This window comes from Malania oleifera, chromosome 9 (assembly GCF_029873635.1).
Source record: "Malania oleifera isolate guangnan ecotype guangnan chromosome 9, ASM2987363v1, whole genome shotgun sequence".
NCBI lineage: Eukaryota > Viridiplantae > Streptophyta > Magnoliopsida > Santalales > Ximeniaceae > Malania > Malania oleifera.
The window spans coordinates 81,412,653-81,433,822 of record NC_080425.1 but is presented as its reverse complement, the minus strand read 5'-3'; the positions used below and the strand labels follow the sequence as shown (position 1 = coordinate 81,433,822).

General features: G+C 34.3%; 2 protein-coding genes across 2 annotated transcripts; one reads left to right on the top strand and one right to left on the bottom strand.

The window, feature by feature from the left end:
- Positions 1-4,705: 4,705 nt before the first annotated feature.
- LOC131163719 (glycosyltransferase BC10) lies at positions 4,706-9,882 on the top strand. The gene is made up of 2 exons (XM_058120422.1): positions 4,706-6,235; positions 8,977-9,882. The coding sequence occupies exons 1-2, from the start codon at positions 5,732-5,734 to the stop codon at positions 9,613-9,615; spliced, it is 1,143 nt and encodes a 380-aa protein (XP_057976405.1). The 5' UTR covers positions 4,706-5,731; the 3' UTR covers positions 9,616-9,882.
- A 188-nt stretch (positions 9,883-10,070) lies between these two features.
- Positions 10,071-16,589, bottom strand: LOC131163718 (IAA-amino acid hydrolase ILR1-like 4). The gene is made up of 5 exons (XM_058120421.1): positions 16,024-16,589; positions 15,717-15,842; positions 11,748-12,062; positions 11,115-11,243; positions 10,071-10,753 (listed from the first exon to the last, which is right to left on the bottom strand). Exons 1-5 carry the CDS (start codon positions 16,381-16,383, stop codon positions 10,343-10,345), a joined length of 1,341 nt encoding a protein of 446 aa, XP_057976404.1. The 5' UTR covers positions 16,384-16,589; the 3' UTR covers positions 10,071-10,342.
- Between the last annotated feature and the right edge of the window lie 4,581 nt (positions 16,590-21,170).

Here is a 21,170-nt window from a genome sequence, read left to right as displayed (position 1 = left end):
AACCGAGCTCCGCGTCGTTGAAGCAATTGTTCTACCCTGCTAGAAGGGTGAGTTTTGAACTAGGGTTGGTAGGTTTTTGATGTAAGATCTTAGTTTTATCTTTTGGTGTTTTTGAGGATTGTATATATACATCTACAGAAATATGGTGAAATTAATGTAAGTAACTCTGGTATTGTATTTTATGATTAGATGGATGAAATTTATATTTATCGTTGCTTAGGTGCCCCGCTGTGTACGATAGGTGTGTCTCCATTACCCACGAGTTCGGGTTGACTTTGTTATGTTATAAGTTAATGGTTTCAGGGTATTTAATGTGGTTGATTATGTAGTAAATTAAGCACATCGTTACACTAGTGCCTTTTATCCCTTTTATCTCTTTATTTCTTTATCTTTCACTTTTTTTTTTTATCTCTTTAGTCTCTCCCCCCTCTATCTCTCTTTACATCTTTTAATTTAAATCTTTTCACCTTCATATTTTTTCCTCCTTCTACAATTTTTACAACGCTTACTGTCACTATCCTTGCATTTTTTTTTTTTTAATAAAGAGTTGACATAATAATTTTATTCACAACCAATCCACCATCTACCCATCTAAATCTACACCATCCCTTAAAATGTTCTTGATTTTTTATCAAACAACTTGAGTGTCCACTAGAATTTTTAGAGAGAGAGAGAGAGAGAGAGAGAGAGAGATAATTTGGTCAATGTTGGCTTTTACAAGGAGTAAACATTTATGGTAGAAGAATCTTTTACAACTTGCTAGTTGATGAACCACACTTTTTGTAACGACCCGAAAGATTTTCTACAGGATTCGTCGACGAATATAGGGGTTCGTTGACGAGTGCATAAGGGAATTCGTCGACGAAGACAAGATTCGTCAACGAGAAAATACCAAGTGGAGGTTTTGGGCTGCTCTGAATTTCGTCGACGAAAGGTAAGGTTCGTCGACGAATTTACTAAAGGACTCGTCAACGAGGTGACGTGTCTCGTCGACGAATCTGACCCTATAAATAACTAAAACTCAGATTTTTATCCATTTTTAACACCGCTCTCTCTCTTTCTCCTCTCTCTCTTTACATCCCTCTTTTCTTTTCGTTTCCGGGCCTGTTTCTCGCAGGATCGAAGATCTGAGGCTACCACGACGCTCTTTGCGAGGTTCTTTGCAAGTCTGCCACAGCTGATCGTTGGAAAAGTTGGATTGGATTTCGTCCCAATCTCAGGGTAAGGTATTTTATTCAGTATTTGCCTTTCCCTCAATTATAAGAAATGTTGTAGGTAAGAAAATACTGATATTTTGTTCTGGGGAATTTTATTTTCAGGATGTTGAATTAGGAACCCTGCGGGTATAGAGCCAAAATTTCATAGGGGCTTTTCAAAGTTAAGGTAAGGAAAATATGCTATGCTAGGGTTTTTAGAATATTAACAGAGTTTTCATAAATACATATACACCAGTTATTATGTAGTTTTTACAGAACGAATGTTTTAATGTTGTGTGGCCTGAGTAGATATTTACCTGATGAAAATTTATACAGTACTTCAACATATTATGTTTTATAGCATGTACATACAATTATTCACAGATAATTAACAAACAGATTTATATAGATTTTATTCAATTCAGTATATCATAGTTTTTATAGAATGCTATGTTTTCCTAAATACCATAACACACAGTTTATAAAGACAGACTATAGCATCGAGATGCTACAGTTACTCAGATTTTACAGTATTTATAGGTCAAAATTATAGCGTTATGGTTATTTTGGGAATATAATGAAAACTGCAAAGGTATATATATATATAAATGTACTTATATAGTATCAGATCCCCGTGGAGATATTACAGACAGATATAGCTTACAGAGCACGGTACCGTTGCTATATACAGATAGAGTGCAACCACATATCTCAGATAGTGTGTGGGTACCATCTAATCATGCTCGGAGAGGATGCAGCTCCCCAGTAGACTGGGTAGAGGGGGCCGATTAGACGGGGTAGCAGTCAGTCCTACGCTTAGGAGTGGATGCAGTTTGGCCGAGCTAAGATAGTGTAGAGTATGATGACTTACCTGGAGGGCCGACCAGGTTAAGTCCCGCCTATGGGCTGCACAACCCTGTCATGAGGGATCAAATCATGACATACAGAGTCTTGGGGAAAGAACACAGTTATATATATACGTATACAGACTTATAGTTTTCATTGTATATAGTATGTTATGGCAGTATGAATAGTAGAAAGCTCAAATGATACAGATGTTTTAAGCTTTTATACATGTGTTTTATAGATTTGCCAAATCATGCAGTTTTAAATATTATTATTATAATTTTATGACTCGGTCGTCACACACTAGTAATAGCATATTTCTATTTACTGAACGTCGACTCACCCCATGACTTTAACATTTTTCAGGTAAGCCAGTTAGGCGAGCAGATCAGGCTCGCGAGTAGAGATTACTTGGTCACCGTAGCTATAGGGTAAGTTTTTGTACAAGGTGTTATATTTTTGGGATAGTTGACACTGGAGAAAGTGATGTATTAAATAGTTAAGGTTGAAAATACTGAATTCTGGTATTGTATATACATGTATAGATGGTTATGTGATTTGTGTTTTTCCGCTACATAGGGATGCCCATTACATACAGGTATTGAAGTAATTTATTATTAAAAAAAATAGTGAAGATTTTGAGGATGTTACACTTTTATTGAGTTGAAGACTTTTATGGACTTATGGTTAGGAAACTCTACTAGTTATTCTAATTTTAAAGTTTTTGTATGTCCTACACATGCATATATTAAGGATGGTAACCTTGAACATAAATATAAGAAATGCATTTTCATTGGTTATGTATATGGTATTAAGGGATTTAGGTTATGAGATCATAAAGCAACCTAAGCTATCACTTGTAGGGAGGTTGTATTTAATGTGATAGCCATGCCTTGCCCAATAGAGTATTGCTTTGTTTCTTTTCATATAGGAATGAGATAGTCAGCTATGTGGGTGGGGTTGAAGACTCATACCACACCTTCAACACAAAAAATTTCAAATTATCCTATCCCATTACCATAATATGATTCTGATCAACTTAGCAAATCAAATGTTCTAAGTCCTAGAGAAGTTGAAGAAGCACCTCATGAGAATCAAGACTTTATCCCTGAACATAGAAAAATGAGAGAGAGATCAAACCACCTTAGATATATATTGGTGTGGACTCAGTTGCTTGTGCTCCAGCAGTGTCCAAATTGTACTGATATGTTGGTGCATGCTTAGTTGCTTGTGCTCTAGAAGTGGTAGAGGAAACCAATTGTATTGATTAGCTATTATATATTTAAAAGTAATCATATACAGTGAATTATTTTAGTATGTTACCATAAGAAAATAGTTTATCTCTTTACAAAGAATGAATATAAGAGTTGGTGAAGCCACCATTTGCTTAAAAAGATATTAGCTATGAATGGATCTAGAAGAAGAAGTTAAAACCTACGAGGGTTGAGAATATTGAATACAAAGCATGCCTATTTGCCAATGGCCACAAGTAAAGGTGTGGAATCGATTTTCGATCAAATGTTTTCTTTTATTGCTAAGCAAAGTACCACACACACTTGCTACTTGCCGTAGTAGTTGAGTTGGATTTGGAGTTTAAGCATTTTGATGTGAAAGCTAGTTTTCGCATGGTGAGCTAGCTTGAGGAGTTTCTTGTTCATGGTAAATAAAGATCATGTTGGTTTGTTAAAGTAAATTTTATACAAATTGAAGTAATCTCGTAAATAGTGAGTCAAGCACTTCAATAGCTACATGTTTGATACTGACTATATACAAGGATTAGACGGTTTTCTCGTGTATATGCTTTTGTAAATTAATGACATGTTAATAGTTGTTAAGAGCATTGTATGAAATTGACAATTTAAAGTCTTACTTGAGAGGAGAGTATCAGAGAGAGAGAGAGAGAGAGGATTTAAGTAATATTTGGGAGAATAAATTTTACACCTTAAATTTAAATTTGTATAGATTTGAAAGAAATTTATAATAATTTTACATTATATTTTATCTAAATTCAAATCGAAGACTTGAAATTTCAAATCCCAAATGCAGAATTAAGGATTACTAAGAAGATTTTTGAACGAATGTACATAGAAGTCATAAGATGGAAAAGTTATATGGGAACCAAGGCTTGATGATTCGTCTTATGCTTGTTATGTTTGCGGAGTTTAAAATATTTTTTCTTTAATGTGCATGAGGTTGAGTGTATATGTGGTTATGATTTTTTGAGCATTATGTGATTTTGATCTTTGTGTATCACTCCACTTAATTCATTATTTGGAATTACATAAATTTTAAAGTTTTACTTTTTATGCTATATATTTTTCTTGCTTAGTATGAGATGTAGTTTGACCCTAAAAAAAAAAAAAAGAGAGCGCACCAAATAATAAAATAAATAAAAACATTTGTCACAAAAACACTTGGTAAAATAAAAAGAATATACAAAAAAATATTAATTTTTGACATGATAATTTGACAAACCAAACATTATTAATAATAATTAAAAATAAACTAGGGAATTGTAACATCACATATACTTTATACATATATATATATATATAATATAAATGATTTCTTCAAATTAATAAAAAAATTAAAACAATTTCTTTAAATTTGAATATATATTTTAAAAAAAATAAATAAGTTGTGCAAAATTGAAGACTCCAAGCAGCTAAAAGTAGATGAAAAATTTCAAGACCAGAGTGTAACACGCAACTAAAAACAGGGGACATGAACAGAGCTAGAATTGTCTACAGCAATCTATTTCGTATTTGCGTTTGTTGTTTCCTCTTCCGCCACGGCACATAACAGAGAGAAAACCATCAGAACATAAACCCTTTCTTTCATCTATTTTCTAAAGAAAATCTGCCAGGGTTTTCAATCCCATCCACCCACGTTGTCATCTTCTCTCGCCTCTCTCTCTCTATGTGCGTCTACTTTCCCAAACTTGCGGACGTTTCTGTCGCAGCTTTCCTTCTATCTTTGAACTGGACGTTGGTTTCATCCCGATTACTCATATGAACAAGCAGTGTTCAGCAAATGCGAAGAGGGGAAGCTCTCGAAACCTCTCCTGTATTTCTCCATCAGATAAAAAATAACTCTCACTCTCAATAAAAGCTGGCGTAATTCGAGAATTGAATGGAAAGCGTGACCCAGTTACTTTCTTCCCCAAACGGCTCTGGTTTCTTCATAAGTTCCTTGCAACTCCAAATTGGTACCGACATGAATTCAATTCCAGTCTTCATGTTTTTTCGTTCTCCTCACGTTGCCTGTCGTTTCCTTTCTATTTATTTGTTTGGCCTTGAAAATCAAGTAAGAAAGTTCTGATTGAGCCGAACAGTTTCGCAGTTCGTGGTAGAACTGCGAGGAAAGCAAGCGTTCTGCCTAAGAAGCACGCAGAGTGGTAAAAAACTGATTCTCTTCGGTTTGTGGTCGGTTGCTGATACTAATAAAGGGTTTTGATTGTTACAAAACCAGACCCACTTCACCGTTCGCAATCTAGGATGCTATTTCATGCTCTGGTTTGGCCGTTAGTATAAGAAAAAAAAAAAGTCCATCTTTTGAGTTTTGCCCACAATTCTTTTGTCTGGGAAAAGGTTCTTCTGGCAGTTATTGGATCTCGAATTCCTCAAAACATAATACCCAGAAGCTGAGGCTGATAGATTATTGAGGTTAATAGGGAACCAAGGATAGTGATGATGGAGGAAGGCAAGGAGCCTGGGACGTTAACTAGAACAAACAACTATAGGGTTTTGTTGCCACTAAGAATCCTTCAGTTTTTCTTGCTTTTTTTGTTTCTGGGTCTTGGATTTTCCGTTGTTAGTATGTATATGATCCGATTTTTTGGAGTTCAGAATGTCTTTCCACTAGCAGAGTCCAGTTTCAAGACCTGCTTTGAGGAGCCAAGTAGTTTAGAAAGGTGGATTAGGCCCCCATCGAATTTGTTGCACACAATGAATGACACTGAGCTGTTCTGGCGGGCATCTTTTGTTCCGCGAATAAATAGATATCCATTCAAGAGGATTCCCAAAATTGCCTTCATGTTTTTGACAAGGGGACCATTGCCACTGGCACCGCTTTGGGAGAGATTCTTTAGGGGGCATGAAGGACTTTATTCTATCTATATTCATTCGCTGCCATCGAACGCGCCCAATTTCACAGCTTCATCTGTGTTCTATGGGAGGCAAATTCCTAGTCAGGTATTGTCAAGCTTAATTATCTGATACTTGAATATATAATGTGTGTGCATGCGCATGTAGTTCTCTTGTTTTTTGTTTTTCTGATGTTGTTAAACGGCTACATGAGTTTCAGGATTCTTAATTTTTCTTTTCATGATTTTTGAGGTAAATGGCTTACATGAAAAAAGCATAATCTGAGATTTGTGGGATGGCCATACAGCTATAGTTTCTTGAAAGAAAGATGGACCTTTTGGATGAATGCTATGATTCCCAATTGTAATGATTTGTTGTTTGGATGCTCATTATTTAAGCATACCTTTTTGATGTATGCTTTAGGTTTCTTCATTTTGATCATTTGTTGCTTATGCTTCCCTTATTATTTTAAATGGTTAGATATATCAATTCCTTTTATAGTTGTTTAGTTAGATGATTCTGCGTGACACTTGTACTATTTAATTAATTGTGTTAAAGATATCCTATAGTACCTTGAAAAATTCTGAGTACCTTTCAACTGAATATCAGATCTTTCTCTCTTAGATATTACAATCCCACTGCATTTTCTTTTTAATAACTAGGAAGCAATTATTCAAATGAAGCACTTGAAACTGATTAATATGGGTATTAATTCATCAGGGCTGGGGACCGTAGCATTTTGTTTGAGTTGCCAGCTTCTTCATAAATTGGAAATGATCATATGAGTATTAATTCATCAGAATTGGGTACACCAGCATTTTGTTTTGAGTTGCTAGCTTCTTCATCTGTTGTAAACACTCCTATGTATACTGATGAACTTCATTGCATAAACTCCTAAAAGTTACTCTGGAAGCAATAATCAGCTGCTTTGATAAAGTGAATTTGCATTAAGGCTTTTAATTCTCTCTGACAAACTCTGCAAACAACACCAATGCCTAGCAAACAAGGAGCGAAAATTGTTCATGATGTGAGTGAGATGAACTAACAGAATTTACAATGAGTAAACAATTAGATGCTATATCTTATCCAAAAAAAAAAAGATACTGTAAACATGAAAAACACGTCTTACTGTAGAGAGCTTTGCCCATGAAGGTTGGGATGAATGAAAAGTAGTTCTGATACATTATCATGTAATCTATGCATATTGATGTCAATAAGAGGGAATTGTATATGACGATAAGACACTTTATAACCTAATTTGTTTTATTGTAGACACGTTTTCTAGCTACTCATATAGGTATCTAAGTTGTTTATCAAGCCTTACAGATAAGAAAAAGCTGTCTGTCAAGTCTATACAAAAGGGCAATTTGTTTCTCAGTATTCATTTTTATTTGTGGTGGTTGCCTGGCTTTTGTTAGGTGATGAGAAAATTGACTTATCTCAAACAGTTCATGCTTCTAACATATTGATTTAAATTAAGTAGCTAACAATACTTAAAAATATAAATAACTTGCAATTCAGTAACCAATAAGTAGGTGTAAGCTTGTTGTTAGAGGGAAAATAAACCTTTGGAGACATTTTCTGTTGTGCTGGGAACCATGAAACAACCTGTTGATTTTCACAGTCCAGCCGGTCTAAGGATGTTCATCAATCATTTGTTGCTTTGCTACAAAGTTATGGACTAACTATATGCCTTAAGACTAGTTTTTTTTTCCTATGTTGGATCACCTGCACAGTGTGGTGGGGGTGGGAGCATGTATCTCACCAACAGACCATACGAGTGGGCTAGCTGGCGCATTTGTTATAAGATGTGTTTGGAAGCTTCTTTTCAAAATTTTGTTGTATATTTTGCCTTGTAAGCTGGAACAGTAGTACAAGATTGTTAAACCTAAGTATTAGCTGAGGCCAAGCCTTGTTTGCCATGCAGTAGTACTTCAAACAAGTAAATGGTAGTGTTTTTCTGGCTGTGGTAATGGGATATAGAAGGAATAGTTGTGCAAATGTTGTCAGCTATGCATGTGCTGTAGTCTAACTTCCATGAGTGCCCCTTCTTTTTTATTTTTTGATTTCATCTGATAGCATCCACTGGTGCATCATTCTGCCTGGGAGTTTGGACTCATGTAAGAACCAGGTAATAAAAGCCCATTTGCATGTGTCCTGCTGGGTTTGACCAGCAAAACGATTCCTTTAATTTCGGGAAAGGAGACCACTACTCATTGAATGTCTGCTGTTATATGCATTTGATTTTGGGGCCATATTTCATTTTCCTTTTTGCTTGTTTTTAATGTTGTGTGTTGCTATTTCTTCTTTTCCTGTCTTCAATATTTTTTTTTGTAGTTTTAGATGTGGAAACAATGTTTGAATGTTCACTACCATCTTGCACAGAGCATTCTCTTAGTATAATTTGCCTCTTACTTAATAAGGAGAAAACATTGAGGCATGTAGCAGATCATCAGACATTGTGTTACATTTATTTACCTTTACTAAACTCTTCTTCTGTTTAATATCTCTCACACTGAGTACTATATGTTGATGTGTGGACATATTTGGTTATGAATCTTGTCATTGTATTCAAACATGAGTTATTAACAAGCCAACAGCTTCATGAAAATTTCTACTGTTTTTATGCATTACTTTTTGGCATGGTAACAATTTACATGTTTGGGCCATCGTGATTATTATTGGGCTGGATGGTAGCTTTTTTTCAGTTAAGAAAATGTCTCTGCAGTTCATTGAAAAAAGGAAGGTTTAGATGCTGTTCTCGCAGTTCAGTGAGAATCTCTCTTTAAAATATACTCTTTGATTGGGAAAAATAATAATTTCTTGTTTCTTATGGTGTCTGCTGTTAGGTTGCTGAGTGGGGAATGATGAGCATGTGTGATGCTGAGAGGAGACTCTTAGCTAATGCATTACTTGATGTTTCCAATGAGTGGTTTGTCCTCCTGTCTGAATCCTGCATTCCTCTCCACAACTTCAGCATTATCTACCGCTACATATCGAGGTCAAGGTACAGCTTCATGGGTTCCTTTGATGAACCTGGACCCTATGGGAGAGGACGTTATAATTGGAACATGGCACCCGAAGTCCACCTCACGCAATGGCGTAAGGGCTCACAGTGGTTTGAAATTAATAGGAAACTTGCCGTCAGCTTAGTTGAAGACACCATTTTCTACCCAAAATTCAAGGAGTTCTGCAGACCATCTTGTTATGTGGATGAGCACTATTTCCCAACCATGCTTAGCATCCAAGCACCACACCTGTTGGCAAACAGGAGTGTCACTTGGGTGGACTGGTCAAGGGGTGGGCCCCACCCTGCTACATTTGGGAAGGCTGATATTAAAAAGGCATTCTTCCAGAGAATATTTGAACATTCTTCCTGCATTTACAATAACCAGCCGTCTGCACTTTGCTTTCTTTTTGCAAGAAAGTTTTCTCCGAGTACTTTGAATTCGCTACTAGGAATTGCATCTGAAGTGTTAGGATTTTGACAAGAAGTTGGAGATCAAACAATGGTTGATGGCAATTAAGGAAAGGCTTTAGGCGTGAATGGTCCTGCTTTTGGCCTTCGTATATGACTTCTTATACCTGTGGATATGGCTTCTTGAGAAGAGTCAAAAGCACTTTAGAGGCAAAAAATTAGGTACAAGGGTTGTCATTGTAGTTCAGCTTCCTGTTTATTATACATGTTTACATCTAGTTTCCAGCCTGCTGGAAGTATTGGAATCATATCATATTAAATGATTATTTACATCTCATTGTTCAGGTTGCATTTTAATGTCATGGAAGCCCAATTATAACCAAAATGATTTTACTAGTTAGCTTTTCATTTTGATCCTAAAACCATTTATCAACTTCCAAGAACATATTAAATTTGTGTTTTACATAAATCCATCGAATGCCAGTGAAAACTACAACAATGTTCATGGATAGCTAAACAAAAGGATTGAAGACCTATAAACTTCCTTTGGATATTAGACAAATGAACAATGGTCTTTACAATTAAGAAAATAATGGGCCCCCACTACCCAGGATCGTAACATAGACCAATACATACTACTTGATTTTGACAAGGCTGAAGAAAGAAGCTCTTCGCCCAAATTGGAAGTGAATTCAGAAAATTGATGAATTTAAATTTGATTGAAAATATGTGCATGTACAGCCAAAATGTAATAAAAAAAAGTGCGGAATCTGAGCAGATAATCCACAATAGAGGCCTTATAATTCATCACGGAGTTCTGTTGTTTGCGGGGGAATTTTCTGCTGGAGTTCAATAAGGTAGGTAGTAGCCAATGATGCGTGAAGTGCAGCACCATAAGAGAGTGCATCTTCATTGATTCTGAAGTAGGGTGAGTGTGCTGATTCAAGTCGTGCTCCTGCTTCATTCTTCATTCCAAGGAAAAAGAAGTATCCGGGAATTGCCTCTTGATAAAAGGCAAAATCCTCAGAGCCCATCAATGGTTGCATATCTTCAATAACACTAAGACTGCCAAGCATACTCCCTGCAACATTTTTGAAGTGCTCGTGCAAGTTTTTATCATTGACGGTTGCAGGGAAAAATGGCTTTTCTTTTGCAAGGAAATCAACAGTCGCATTGCACCTCTGCACAGCAGCTTGCCGAGTGATTACCTGTTAGTGAAGTTGATTAGAATTTCTGATGGTTAAAAATGGGAAAATAAGCAGAAAAGGTTGGGATCTCGATAACAAAGATCTCCAAAGTTTTAACAGAAAAATCTGCCTAAACTAGAATGGATTAAGCAATTCCTGCAGGAACATTTTCACCATAAATTGGCCTTACGAATATCGATTTTTGAGCAATTTGAGAAATTTTTTTTCCAACAGCGCTTTATTCATTACAAATTCACAGATAATTTAAACTTATTTTCAGAAAATTGTTTTATTGTGGGTAGCAAGTATTTTTTTTTTTTTTTTTTCTGGATAAAAATATTTCAGTTGTCCATTATGTATGGCACGTTGTTTTAACTATTACCTCTTCAATCCGCTGTCTGAGTTGCATAAAGCTTTTCTTGGAGAAGGCTCGGAAGGTGCCGCCAATTGTAACAGAATCTGGAATAACATTGAATGCACCGCCCCCTTGGAATTTTGCAACTGTTACTACCTGCAAGTGATGTTTTCCATGCAGCAGGATCATAGGACTGTTACCATAGCTAAGAGGATATCTTGTCAACTTTTCCAAGGCATTATGAAGAAAGGGTGCGATCTAAGAATTGAGTTCCAATAGGCATTATGAAGAAAGGTGCGATCTGAGAATTAAGTTCCAAAGAAGAACATATTTCAAAATCAACTGAGATAGGTGACTACTAGCATGCGAAGTACAGGGCAGCATCACCATGCAGCAACGTAGCAGCACAACTCTGTTCTGATTGGTATGGATGTCATTCATAATTGTGACATTTTTAATGAAACAGTAGTAGGGGAATTGGGGAAACAAACCAAAAAAGGGGAAATTGATCCCCAATGAAATTTGAAAATTTTGGAGGATAAATTAATGAGTAATAAGGTCCTATAGAATTAAGTTTTCATTACAAGTGAACTAGATAGAGCTAGACCATTAAAAAGAAAATAATAATAATAATAATAATAATGTTCAAGGAAGGTATACCTGTGATTCCAGCGGATCAGCTTCCCGTGAAACAAGATGTTGCAAGCTGACAATCACATTTGAAGCAGCTAATATTGGGTCTATTGAATGCTGAGGAATGGCAGCATGGCCCCCCTTTCCACTAATAACAGCTTCGAAGAAGCCACTACCAGCCAAAAGAGGACCAGCTCTGGAGGCCACTTCACCAATAGGTAAGTGTGGGGAAACATGGAGTCCAAAGATAGCATCAACATTCTCTAGCGCCCCAGCATCAATCATTTTCATTGCCCCTCCACCTCCTTCCTCAGCTGGTTGGAAAATAAGAACAACTGTTCCCTGTTGGAACAAAAAAAGATTGAATCATCTTTAGGCTCATCTGTCTAAAAACTAGTAAAAAGAGCAATATCAATCATTACAAAATAATTTTTATATGCTACTTGTGGCATAGCATTCCTAATTCAAGCAATCTGGCACAATTTTGGTGTGATTAGTGACATTGAGTCAGATTTCTAAGGAGATAGATAATTGCTGGTCCTATGTATGGTTGGCTTGGAATGAAGAGAGAGTCAGAGAAACACATCTACACCTGTTTCCAGGGTACCATACAAAGATGGAAGAAATCAACAATTAAACAAATAAAAAAATAAATGTTATAAATAAGAAACCACAACTTTTATGGTCTTCTTGTTTCTTTCTTTCTGGTTCTGAAATACAAAAGGGAAAAAAATCTTTTGCAACAGAAGAATCAGCTCCTTTTTTAAGATTTATATATATATAAATGTTAAGTAACACATCATGAATGCTCAAGCCTATACTTATTATGATATTTCTGTCTGAAGGAATCACAATAAACCAATCAAAAGCCACAATGAAACTCTCTCTCAGATCTCTCTCACAAAATAAATCAAATTTGACATCTTAAGACCAAAAGAAGAATCTGAGAGAGATGTGCAGAAGCTACCAATGAAGAAAGAATGCTTCCGGTAAAATAGAGAATTTTGAATTTAGGTATCAACAACATAGGCTCAAGATTGCTCAAGACCAGAGCATGCATCAACGTGCAATGTATCATCAAATACTCCATATGATTTTTGTGGGGAGCAAAAACAGGCACTTCTGTTTCTCTAGCCTGCTCAGTGCATGTTTTGTATAAAAAAAAAAAAAAAATGCTTACTTCACAAAGATGCAGCTAATCAGAGAGAGAGATTGAAATCTACTTATAACAAGAGGTTTGATGGGACTTTCCTAGCTTATAAAAGCAAAGAGTGGTGGGTTCTGGTAAAATATAAGTTGACATTGAGTGTGTGAAAGCATCCATATGCCACCAAAAGTTGGAAAAGTTACAGTCTATATATGTGTAAGTCTTGATGGGATAATATCGGCTTATGAAAAAATAAGGTGGCGGGTTCTGGTAAGAGTAAGTCCCATGTCAAATGCATGTAAATTATTTGAGGCCATTAAGCATCGGCATATGCCTCCACAAGCTAGGACCTTTAGGAGAATGTGTGTGTGTGTGTGTGTGCATGTGTTTGCGTGCTTGAGCAAGTCTTGATGGGATTATATTAGCTTATTTGGGGAAAAAAAAAAAAAATCAAAAGGTTTCACATTGTACACAGTTATGCTTAGCAAAGTTAGTTTCTTTAATAAAATATATTACTTGGAAGCAAGTTGGAAATATTAAGTAGCTTGGTAGTCCCAAAGGTACCCAACCAACGCCAAATTCTTGAAGTGGTTTCAATGCCCTTCACCAAGTAACCTACCTAAACTACCAACCTTCTCTCTGCTAAATATCTATTTCAACTACCATCCTTCTCTCTGCTAAATATCTATTTCAAACCTACCTAATCTACAATCCTTCTCACTGCTAAATTTTTAATTCAATCTTACAATGTCTACCAACCTCTTTTCATTTATTAGATTATCATTTTGTCCTTTGCCTTTTTGATCCAATCCTTTTGCATCACTTGTTCCCCTTAGATATTTCTGGCAAACCTCAGTAGAAAATCCAATTTCAATTATCTTAGGGAATCAAGAAAATTATTAATTAGAAACCACATCCGACTAGTTTCCTTCCTGTTGAAAAGAAGGACTCAAATGGGCCAGATGCAATCAAACACAAGAAGTTAGTGAGCACTTAGAAGTTGAAGATAATCAATCATATCCTCAGTGTTCATCCCAATCTGTTTGCCAGATTTATCTTCCGCACAAAATTTGCTTTGTGATGCTAGAAAATTAAATATTGGAAAATTATAACATTGGCATCAACAACAAATCAATTGCATCATTACAAAATCCCTTTCACAGAAGTAATAGTTTCAATTTTTAATGAAAATGCACCATTCTCCATACAATTAACTCTGTTACTTACTATATTCAGTGTACTGCATATTTTCAAAGGTACAGGCTAAGTAATTGACTGAAACATGTTGAGAACAATAACTAATGTCAGAAATATCTTCTCCTAATATTTGAATTGGCATTCTAGACTAGAAAGCTCCATTGCATCCACGTTTCACTTGATTCAATATCATACAAAAAACAAACATGAACATACCATACTCTGATGTAATGAAAATACACCACTCTTCACTACAATTAACTCTGTTATTTACTATATTCTGTATATTGTTTATTTTCAATGGTACAGGCTAACTAAATGACTGAAACATGTTGAGAACAATAGGTAATGTCAGCAATATCTTCTCCTAATCTTTGACTTGGCATTCTAGACTAGAAAGCTCCATTCCGTCCATGTTTCACTAAATTCAATATAATATAATATAAAAAATGAACATACCACACTGATGTGATGATCTTACTTGAAGGTCCAAATTAATATCTTCAGATGTTTCTAGTAATTTTTCTCAAATAGATTCCAGAAGAAATTAGAAGTCAAAGGCACTAGAGTAGAGTAGCTCTACTGCCTGTCCTAAAAAGTAAGAAGCTCTTCATGGAGTAGGATTGCAGATTTTTGCATCATGTTTTACACGTCTCCCTGAGAAGAAAGAAGGTCTGAACTGGCTATATGAAATGGTAGAGCAAGTTTAAAATGGCCAATGGCAAGGAAAACTATCCTAGTCACTTGTGGAAAGTTGATGAAATCATGGTCTTGATTGGGGTGGAACAGCTATGAGAACATATCAAAAACTTCCATGGGCTATATTCCAGAAAAAAAAATGTATCTCTTTCAAAAGTCATTTATAACGACAACTGCTAAAATTTATCTGGCTGACTTCTTGAGCTCGTAACCAGACCTCGTACTATTTTAGGCCAGCTCATATTCAAAGGGTACTCCTATTGAAGCCTCCGTCTAGGGGGAAGATTTCGTGCAGAGGATGAGTGGCCCAAAGGGCCTCAACCTGTGTCATTGTGTCCACACAGGATATTTTAGGGTTTTCACATGGGGTCTACATAGACAATTTGCCACGGGTTAATACCCTAATACAATATTTGCTTCTGAATAGTAGAGGTTGTTGCAGGGCTCTGTAGAAAAATGCACACTACTGAATCACGTTTAACTTGCTCTCTTCTTCTCTTTTCTGTTTTCTTTTACTGAGTTTTGTGCATGTACGTGCATATCCCAGCTGGTTGATTTCTAGAACAGTTTCATTCCTTTGTTTCACAGAGTCCACCGCATTCTGTGTATTATTGTTCAGCCAAATTAATATGCTAAATTCTTTTTCTTGGTCCTAAAATCTTACTACTAGGATTCTGAGAACTGTTGAATAACAGAAAATGAGATGATTTTTTGCTCTGGAAATAACAGGAGAATAATTGAGGGGGCAAAGAAATTTAAGTGCGCATCATTATCAAATGTTTGAAATTTGAAACATTTCATATCATGAATAGTTAAAAGAAAGAAAGAAAGAAAGAAAGAAAGATTACTGAAACGGCCAAGACAACTAAAAGGAGGGAAAGACATCCAATCTTAATAGGCAATACAGAGCGTATTATAAATAACTAGGCAAGGCAAGAGCCAAGGAAACAGACCTGTAACTCTTTTTTATGCTCTTTGAGGATCTTTGCCGCACCGAGAAGCATCGCAACATGGGCATCATGCCCACAAGCGTGCATCTTCCCAGGAATTTTACTCTTGTGCTCCCACTCCACCATTTCCTACCAAATCCAAAACTCCATTAACCCAAATTCCCACTGGACTCTCATTGTTCTCTTCAGAATCATCACTCAACATGCTTTTTTTTTTACATTCCAAATTTAAAAAAAAAAAAAAAAGAACACTGCCATTCAATAAAACTATCACTGCAAATAGAGCAAACGACCAAGATTTAATCAAAACCTGCATAGCAAGGGCATCCATATCCGCCCTTATTGCGACGAAAGGGGTTTTTCCGGTGCCGATGAAGCCGAGGACACCAGTAACTGCAAATGGGTACTTATAGGGAATACCCATCTCATCGAGTTCTGCTCTGATGAGCTTACTAGTCTCAAATTCCTCATAACCTAGTTCTGGGTTTTCATGTATTCTCCTCCTCACACCCACCATCCAATCAACGAGCTCTGATTTCTTGGCAAAATTGAGAAACCTTGCAGAGATTTCTGAGAACCCTTTAGAGCTGGAAGAAGGATCTGAGCAAATGGGTGTTGGACCAAACAAGTGAAGAACAAAAATCAAAGAGATCCACTGCAAAAAACGCATACTTCCCCCGCAGACGAAATGAGACGTAGGGGATGAGAAGTGAGAGTGGGGTGGGAAGAAAAGGGGCGACAGGATTGCCCTGTTCCGTGTAGATTTTTGGCCTTATGATGGGCAGTGGGCACTTCCAAAATGGAGGAAAATGTGGGAATAAAAAATGAAGGCGTGGAAGATGAAGTCGGCGACCGCGTGACGCATTTCGGCCGGCGTCTCTTTCCCGGAGAGGAGGCCCACCGCACGCACGTGCTTGAAATGAAATTCCAACGTGCTGATAATGTTTGATCATTGATTGAGGAGCACAGAATTTGGATTGAGTTCATCATCATGACGCAATATTCCCATATTAATGTTTAAGTTGATTTGTTTTTAGTGAAGGAATAATTCATTTTAAAATAAAATATAAGAATATGAATGGTTGTAAAATACTTTGATTCTAATCTTTTAAAAAGTTTTAAAAATTTTAAAATAAATTTATGAAAATTTGTTATAAATTTTAGCTTGAATTCATTTTAATCAGCCTATGCTTAGTTTGATCTCTAAAACTTTTTCAAATGAGATTTTAAAAGGAGTTGATAAAAATGAATTTATTGATATTATTTTAAAAATATTTAGGGCTCTTGCAAAAAAGAAGTTATTAGAAATAAAATATAATTTTAAGTGTTTAGTAAATAAAATATAAGGTATTTAAAAGTATTTAAAGTGACTAAAATTTTATTTGTTGATTTTTATGAAAAGTAAATTTTCATTAATTAATTTACTATGTAACTTTATATATATATATATATATATATATATATTTGTTGATAACCAAACATAAAAAAAAAAAAAAAAAAAGTTTCTTTTCATTTTCTAGTACCATCCAAGTTGCAAATAAGATCCACAATATTTCTACTTCAGGTAAAATATTCATTATGGGTGTAGGGGGCTTTTGATTCACATAGTTAGCAAATAGAAGCATTAGTACTTTCTTATTGATTGTGTTTAGATATGTTCATTTTTTGGGTTGTATTTCAATTATGAATGGGTGAAGTGCATGGTTGACATATGCCAAGGGGGCTTGAAACTAGATTGGTCATTAAAGGATGCTTGTATGGTAAAAAAATACTAGCTACAATCATAATGCTTAAGGTTTTAAAATCCAAACCGGTACCTACCCCGGTGAAGCTGCTGCGTCGATTTGACCAGTTCAACTGGTGGTCGGACTGACAATGTCAATATGGTATAATATGTAATATGTATATACGCTTAATATTATATGCAATAATATTTTTTGCAAATATAATATTACACCATTTACATTTCAATATGGTATAATATGTAATATGTATATACGCTTAATATTATATGCAATAATATTTTTTGCAAATATAATATTACACCATTTACATACATAAACATTATAAAGATATTAATTGTAATAAATAATGACTAACAACCATTTTAATTAAAATTTTGAATTATTTTTTTGTTTTCAAAAAAAAATTGTATTAATACAAAAAATATTAGTTGAAGTTGGTATATTTTTTGTCATAGTGTGTAGCTATTTTGCTATTTTATTTATTTTTTTTATTTTATTAAAAACACACAATGTATAAAATGTGCTCTATTATTTGATGCAACTAACAAATTAGTGCAATACATATGCTCTCTCTCCCATGCATCTTAGGTTCAAGTCAATCCCCTACACTTTTTTAAACATTTTTTTTCTTTTTAAAGAAAAAACTGGTCGACCCACTTTTAACCTCAACTTTGGCCGATTCAAACCGATTTGTTCGGGTGTCTCGTTTAAATGCATTTTTTTTTTTAATTTTATTTTGGTGAGCTGAAAAAACCTGTAAGAACCTGGTTAGGTGGATAGTGACACTACAGACCCCACTACATCCTTGAAAATTTACAAATGTGATATCAAGACTTATAGTATTGAATGATGTGGTTATAATATGAAAATTTTATGTAGTTTATGTGTGTGTTTTCCTACATGGCACTCTAGGCCCTACTTCCGGGCGTCGGGGCGCTACAAGACCAGCCTAATGATCGACTTTGATTGAACTGAGTTGAATTGGTTGGTTAAATTCGGGATTTTAATCCATGATAATGGCTACTCAAACCTTATAGACCATTGTTTTGTGGCTATTTCAATTGTCATTAAAAAAATATTAACTCAGCAACTATGCTTTTGCAGCCATTATAATTGTCACTAAAAACAACTTAACAACCAAGGTTTTTCCGACCATTATATAGTTATATCAATTTCTTACCACATTTTAGCCGCAATTGTAATTGCCATCATATGTGTAGTGACCTAAACCCATGTGGGTTCTTATAAATAATTTTACAGCGGAAGCAAACATAATCTCAAATATTATATATACCGGAGTATTAAACAACTTTATTACATAGTTTCTCCAATATCAAATTCATCTTTAAAAATTCTAAATCATTAAAATATAACGAATTAAATATTTAATCTAAACAACTTTTTCTAATCTTACCCACGCTTTCGCTGCGCTACTCTGATTTCCAGTATGCTCCTTAAAGTATCTGTAATGTATGAAAACATTTGGGGTGAGACAACGTTCAGTAAGTAAAGACTTGATTATTATTAGTATGTGACTAAGATGAGTTTTACGGTATCATAATAAATAACATTTAATATTGTGAGCCATATTTACTTATATAATAATCTATCTTTTAGTGGTAACATCTAGTACATATCTAAGCACTTACTAAGATTGAACACTTATCTAGCACCTTACCCCTTCCGATAGGCTTACTCCGTAAGTCCCCCTAATTCAGCAAGCCATCGGATTAAAGTCCCGAGAATTGGGGCATTACGTATCGCCGTCTCTCTTTACCTTGATATCACCAAACATATCCCTTAGATATGCAATAAAATACAATATCATATAATCTTACCATATCTAACATGCATTGTAATTAAATACAAATAAACTCATACCACATGATTTTCGTGCTAAAAGTATGTATTTTTAACAGAATATAATAATACTATAAATTATCTCAAGATAAATAAACTTAGAAATATTTTAATAAAAAACTAACATAATCAAACTCATTTACCTTTCAATCAAATCTTCTTTGAAATTTTCTATGAAAAATAGATTAAAAACTTTCCTGTTTATGAAGAAATGGAGGAAGGGTATTTTCATAATTTTAGGGATTTCTTAAGAATTAAGAAATAAAACAAATAAATAAATAAATAAATAATAAAATAAAAGAAGAGAGGGAGGGAGAGAGAGAAGGATGGGAGGGGGAAAGTATCAATTTTAGATGAGAATTGAGAAGTCATCAATCTTATCTTATCTTATCTTTTATACATATCCTTATTATTATTATTATTATTATTATTATTTATTTATTTAATAATTTATTTTTATTTTTTATTTTTTATTTAATTAATTAATTATTTTATTTTATTTATTTTTTTAAAAAAATTATTACATTAATCATGTATATATATATTTTTGGGATCATTATATTCTCCCCTCATAAAAATTTTGTTCTCAAAATTTTGTTGGACATAACTCTAATTAAAATCTAGCATAACAATAGGTTTAAAACTATTTTAACCCACCCATTCCTACTCTTATCATAATTTATACCTATAGTTTGGTAAAAATCATTCCTAAAGCTTACAGAATCTATATCTTGCGACTCTGATACAAAATGTAATGACTTGAACTCGTGCGGGTTCCTATAAATAATTTTATAGAGGAAGCAAACATAACCTCAAATATTTTATATACAAGATTACTAAATAACTTTATTACAATAATATCTCCAATATCAAAATTCATCATTAAAAATTTCAAATCATTAAAATATAGTGAATTAAATATTTAATCTAAACAAGTTTTTCTAATCTCACCCACGCTTTCGCTGCGCCACTCTGATTTTCAATATGCTCCTTAAAATATCTGTAATGTATAACAATATTTGAAGTGAGACGACGCTCAGTAAATAAAGACTTGATTATTATCAGTGTGTGGTTAAAATGAGTTTTACGATATCATAATAAATAACATTTAATACTTAGAGTCATATTTACTTATATATAAAAATATATCTTTTAGTGGTAACATCTGGTACATATTCAAGCACTCACTGAGATAAAACACTTATCCAACACCTTACCCGTTCCGATAGGCCTACTCCGTAAGTCCCCTCAATTCAGCAAGCTTTCAGGCTAAAGTCTCGAGGATTGATGTGTTACGTATCGTCGTCCCCCTTTGCCTTAATATCACCAAACATATCCCTTATATATGCAATAAAATACAACATCATATAATCTTACCATATCTAACATGTAGCATAATTAAATACCAATAAACTCATGACACATAATTTTCATGCTAAAAGTATGTATTTTAACATAACAGAATAATGTTATAAATTATCCCAAGATAAATAAATTTGAAAATATTTTAATAAAAAATTGCATAATCAAACTCACTTAGCTTTCAATCAACTCTTATTTGAAATTTTTTATGAAAAATAAATGAAAAACTTTCTTATTTATAGAGAAATGGAGGAAGGGTATTTTTCATAATTTTAGGAATTTCTTAAGGATTAACAAATGAAATAAATAAATAAATACTTAAATAATAAAATAAAAGAAGAGAGAGAGAGAGAGAGAGAGAGATGGGGGGGAAATATCCTGATTTCAGACGAGGATTGAGAGTCATCAATAATTTTATTTATTTATTTTTATTTTATTTTTAAAATTTTAATCTTTTTTACATTAATCATATATATATAATCGTTACAAT

Excerpts from the sequence above, each read along its gene's own strand:
- LOC131163719 (XM_058120422.1), top strand. The coding sequence starts at position 5,732 with ATGATGGAGGAAGGCAAGGAGCCTGGGACGTTAACTAGAACAAACAAC. Across the intron at positions 6,236-8,976 it reads GGAGGCAAATTCCTAGTCAG|GTTGCTGAGTGGGGAATGAT; the intron begins GTATTGTCAAGC and ends GTCTGCTGTTAG.
- LOC131163718 (XM_058120421.1), bottom strand. The coding sequence starts at position 16,383 with ATGCGTTTTTTGCAGTGGATCTCTTTGATTTTTGTTCTTCACTTGTTT. Across the intron at positions 12,063-15,716 it reads AGCATAAAAAAGAGTTACAG|GGAACAGTTGTTCTTATTTT; the intron begins GTCTGTTTCCTT and ends TTGTTCCAACAG. Across the intron at positions 10,754-11,114 it reads TCAGACAGCGGATTGAAGAG|GTAATCACTCGGCAAGCTGC; the intron begins GTAATAGTTAAA and ends CTTCACTAACAG.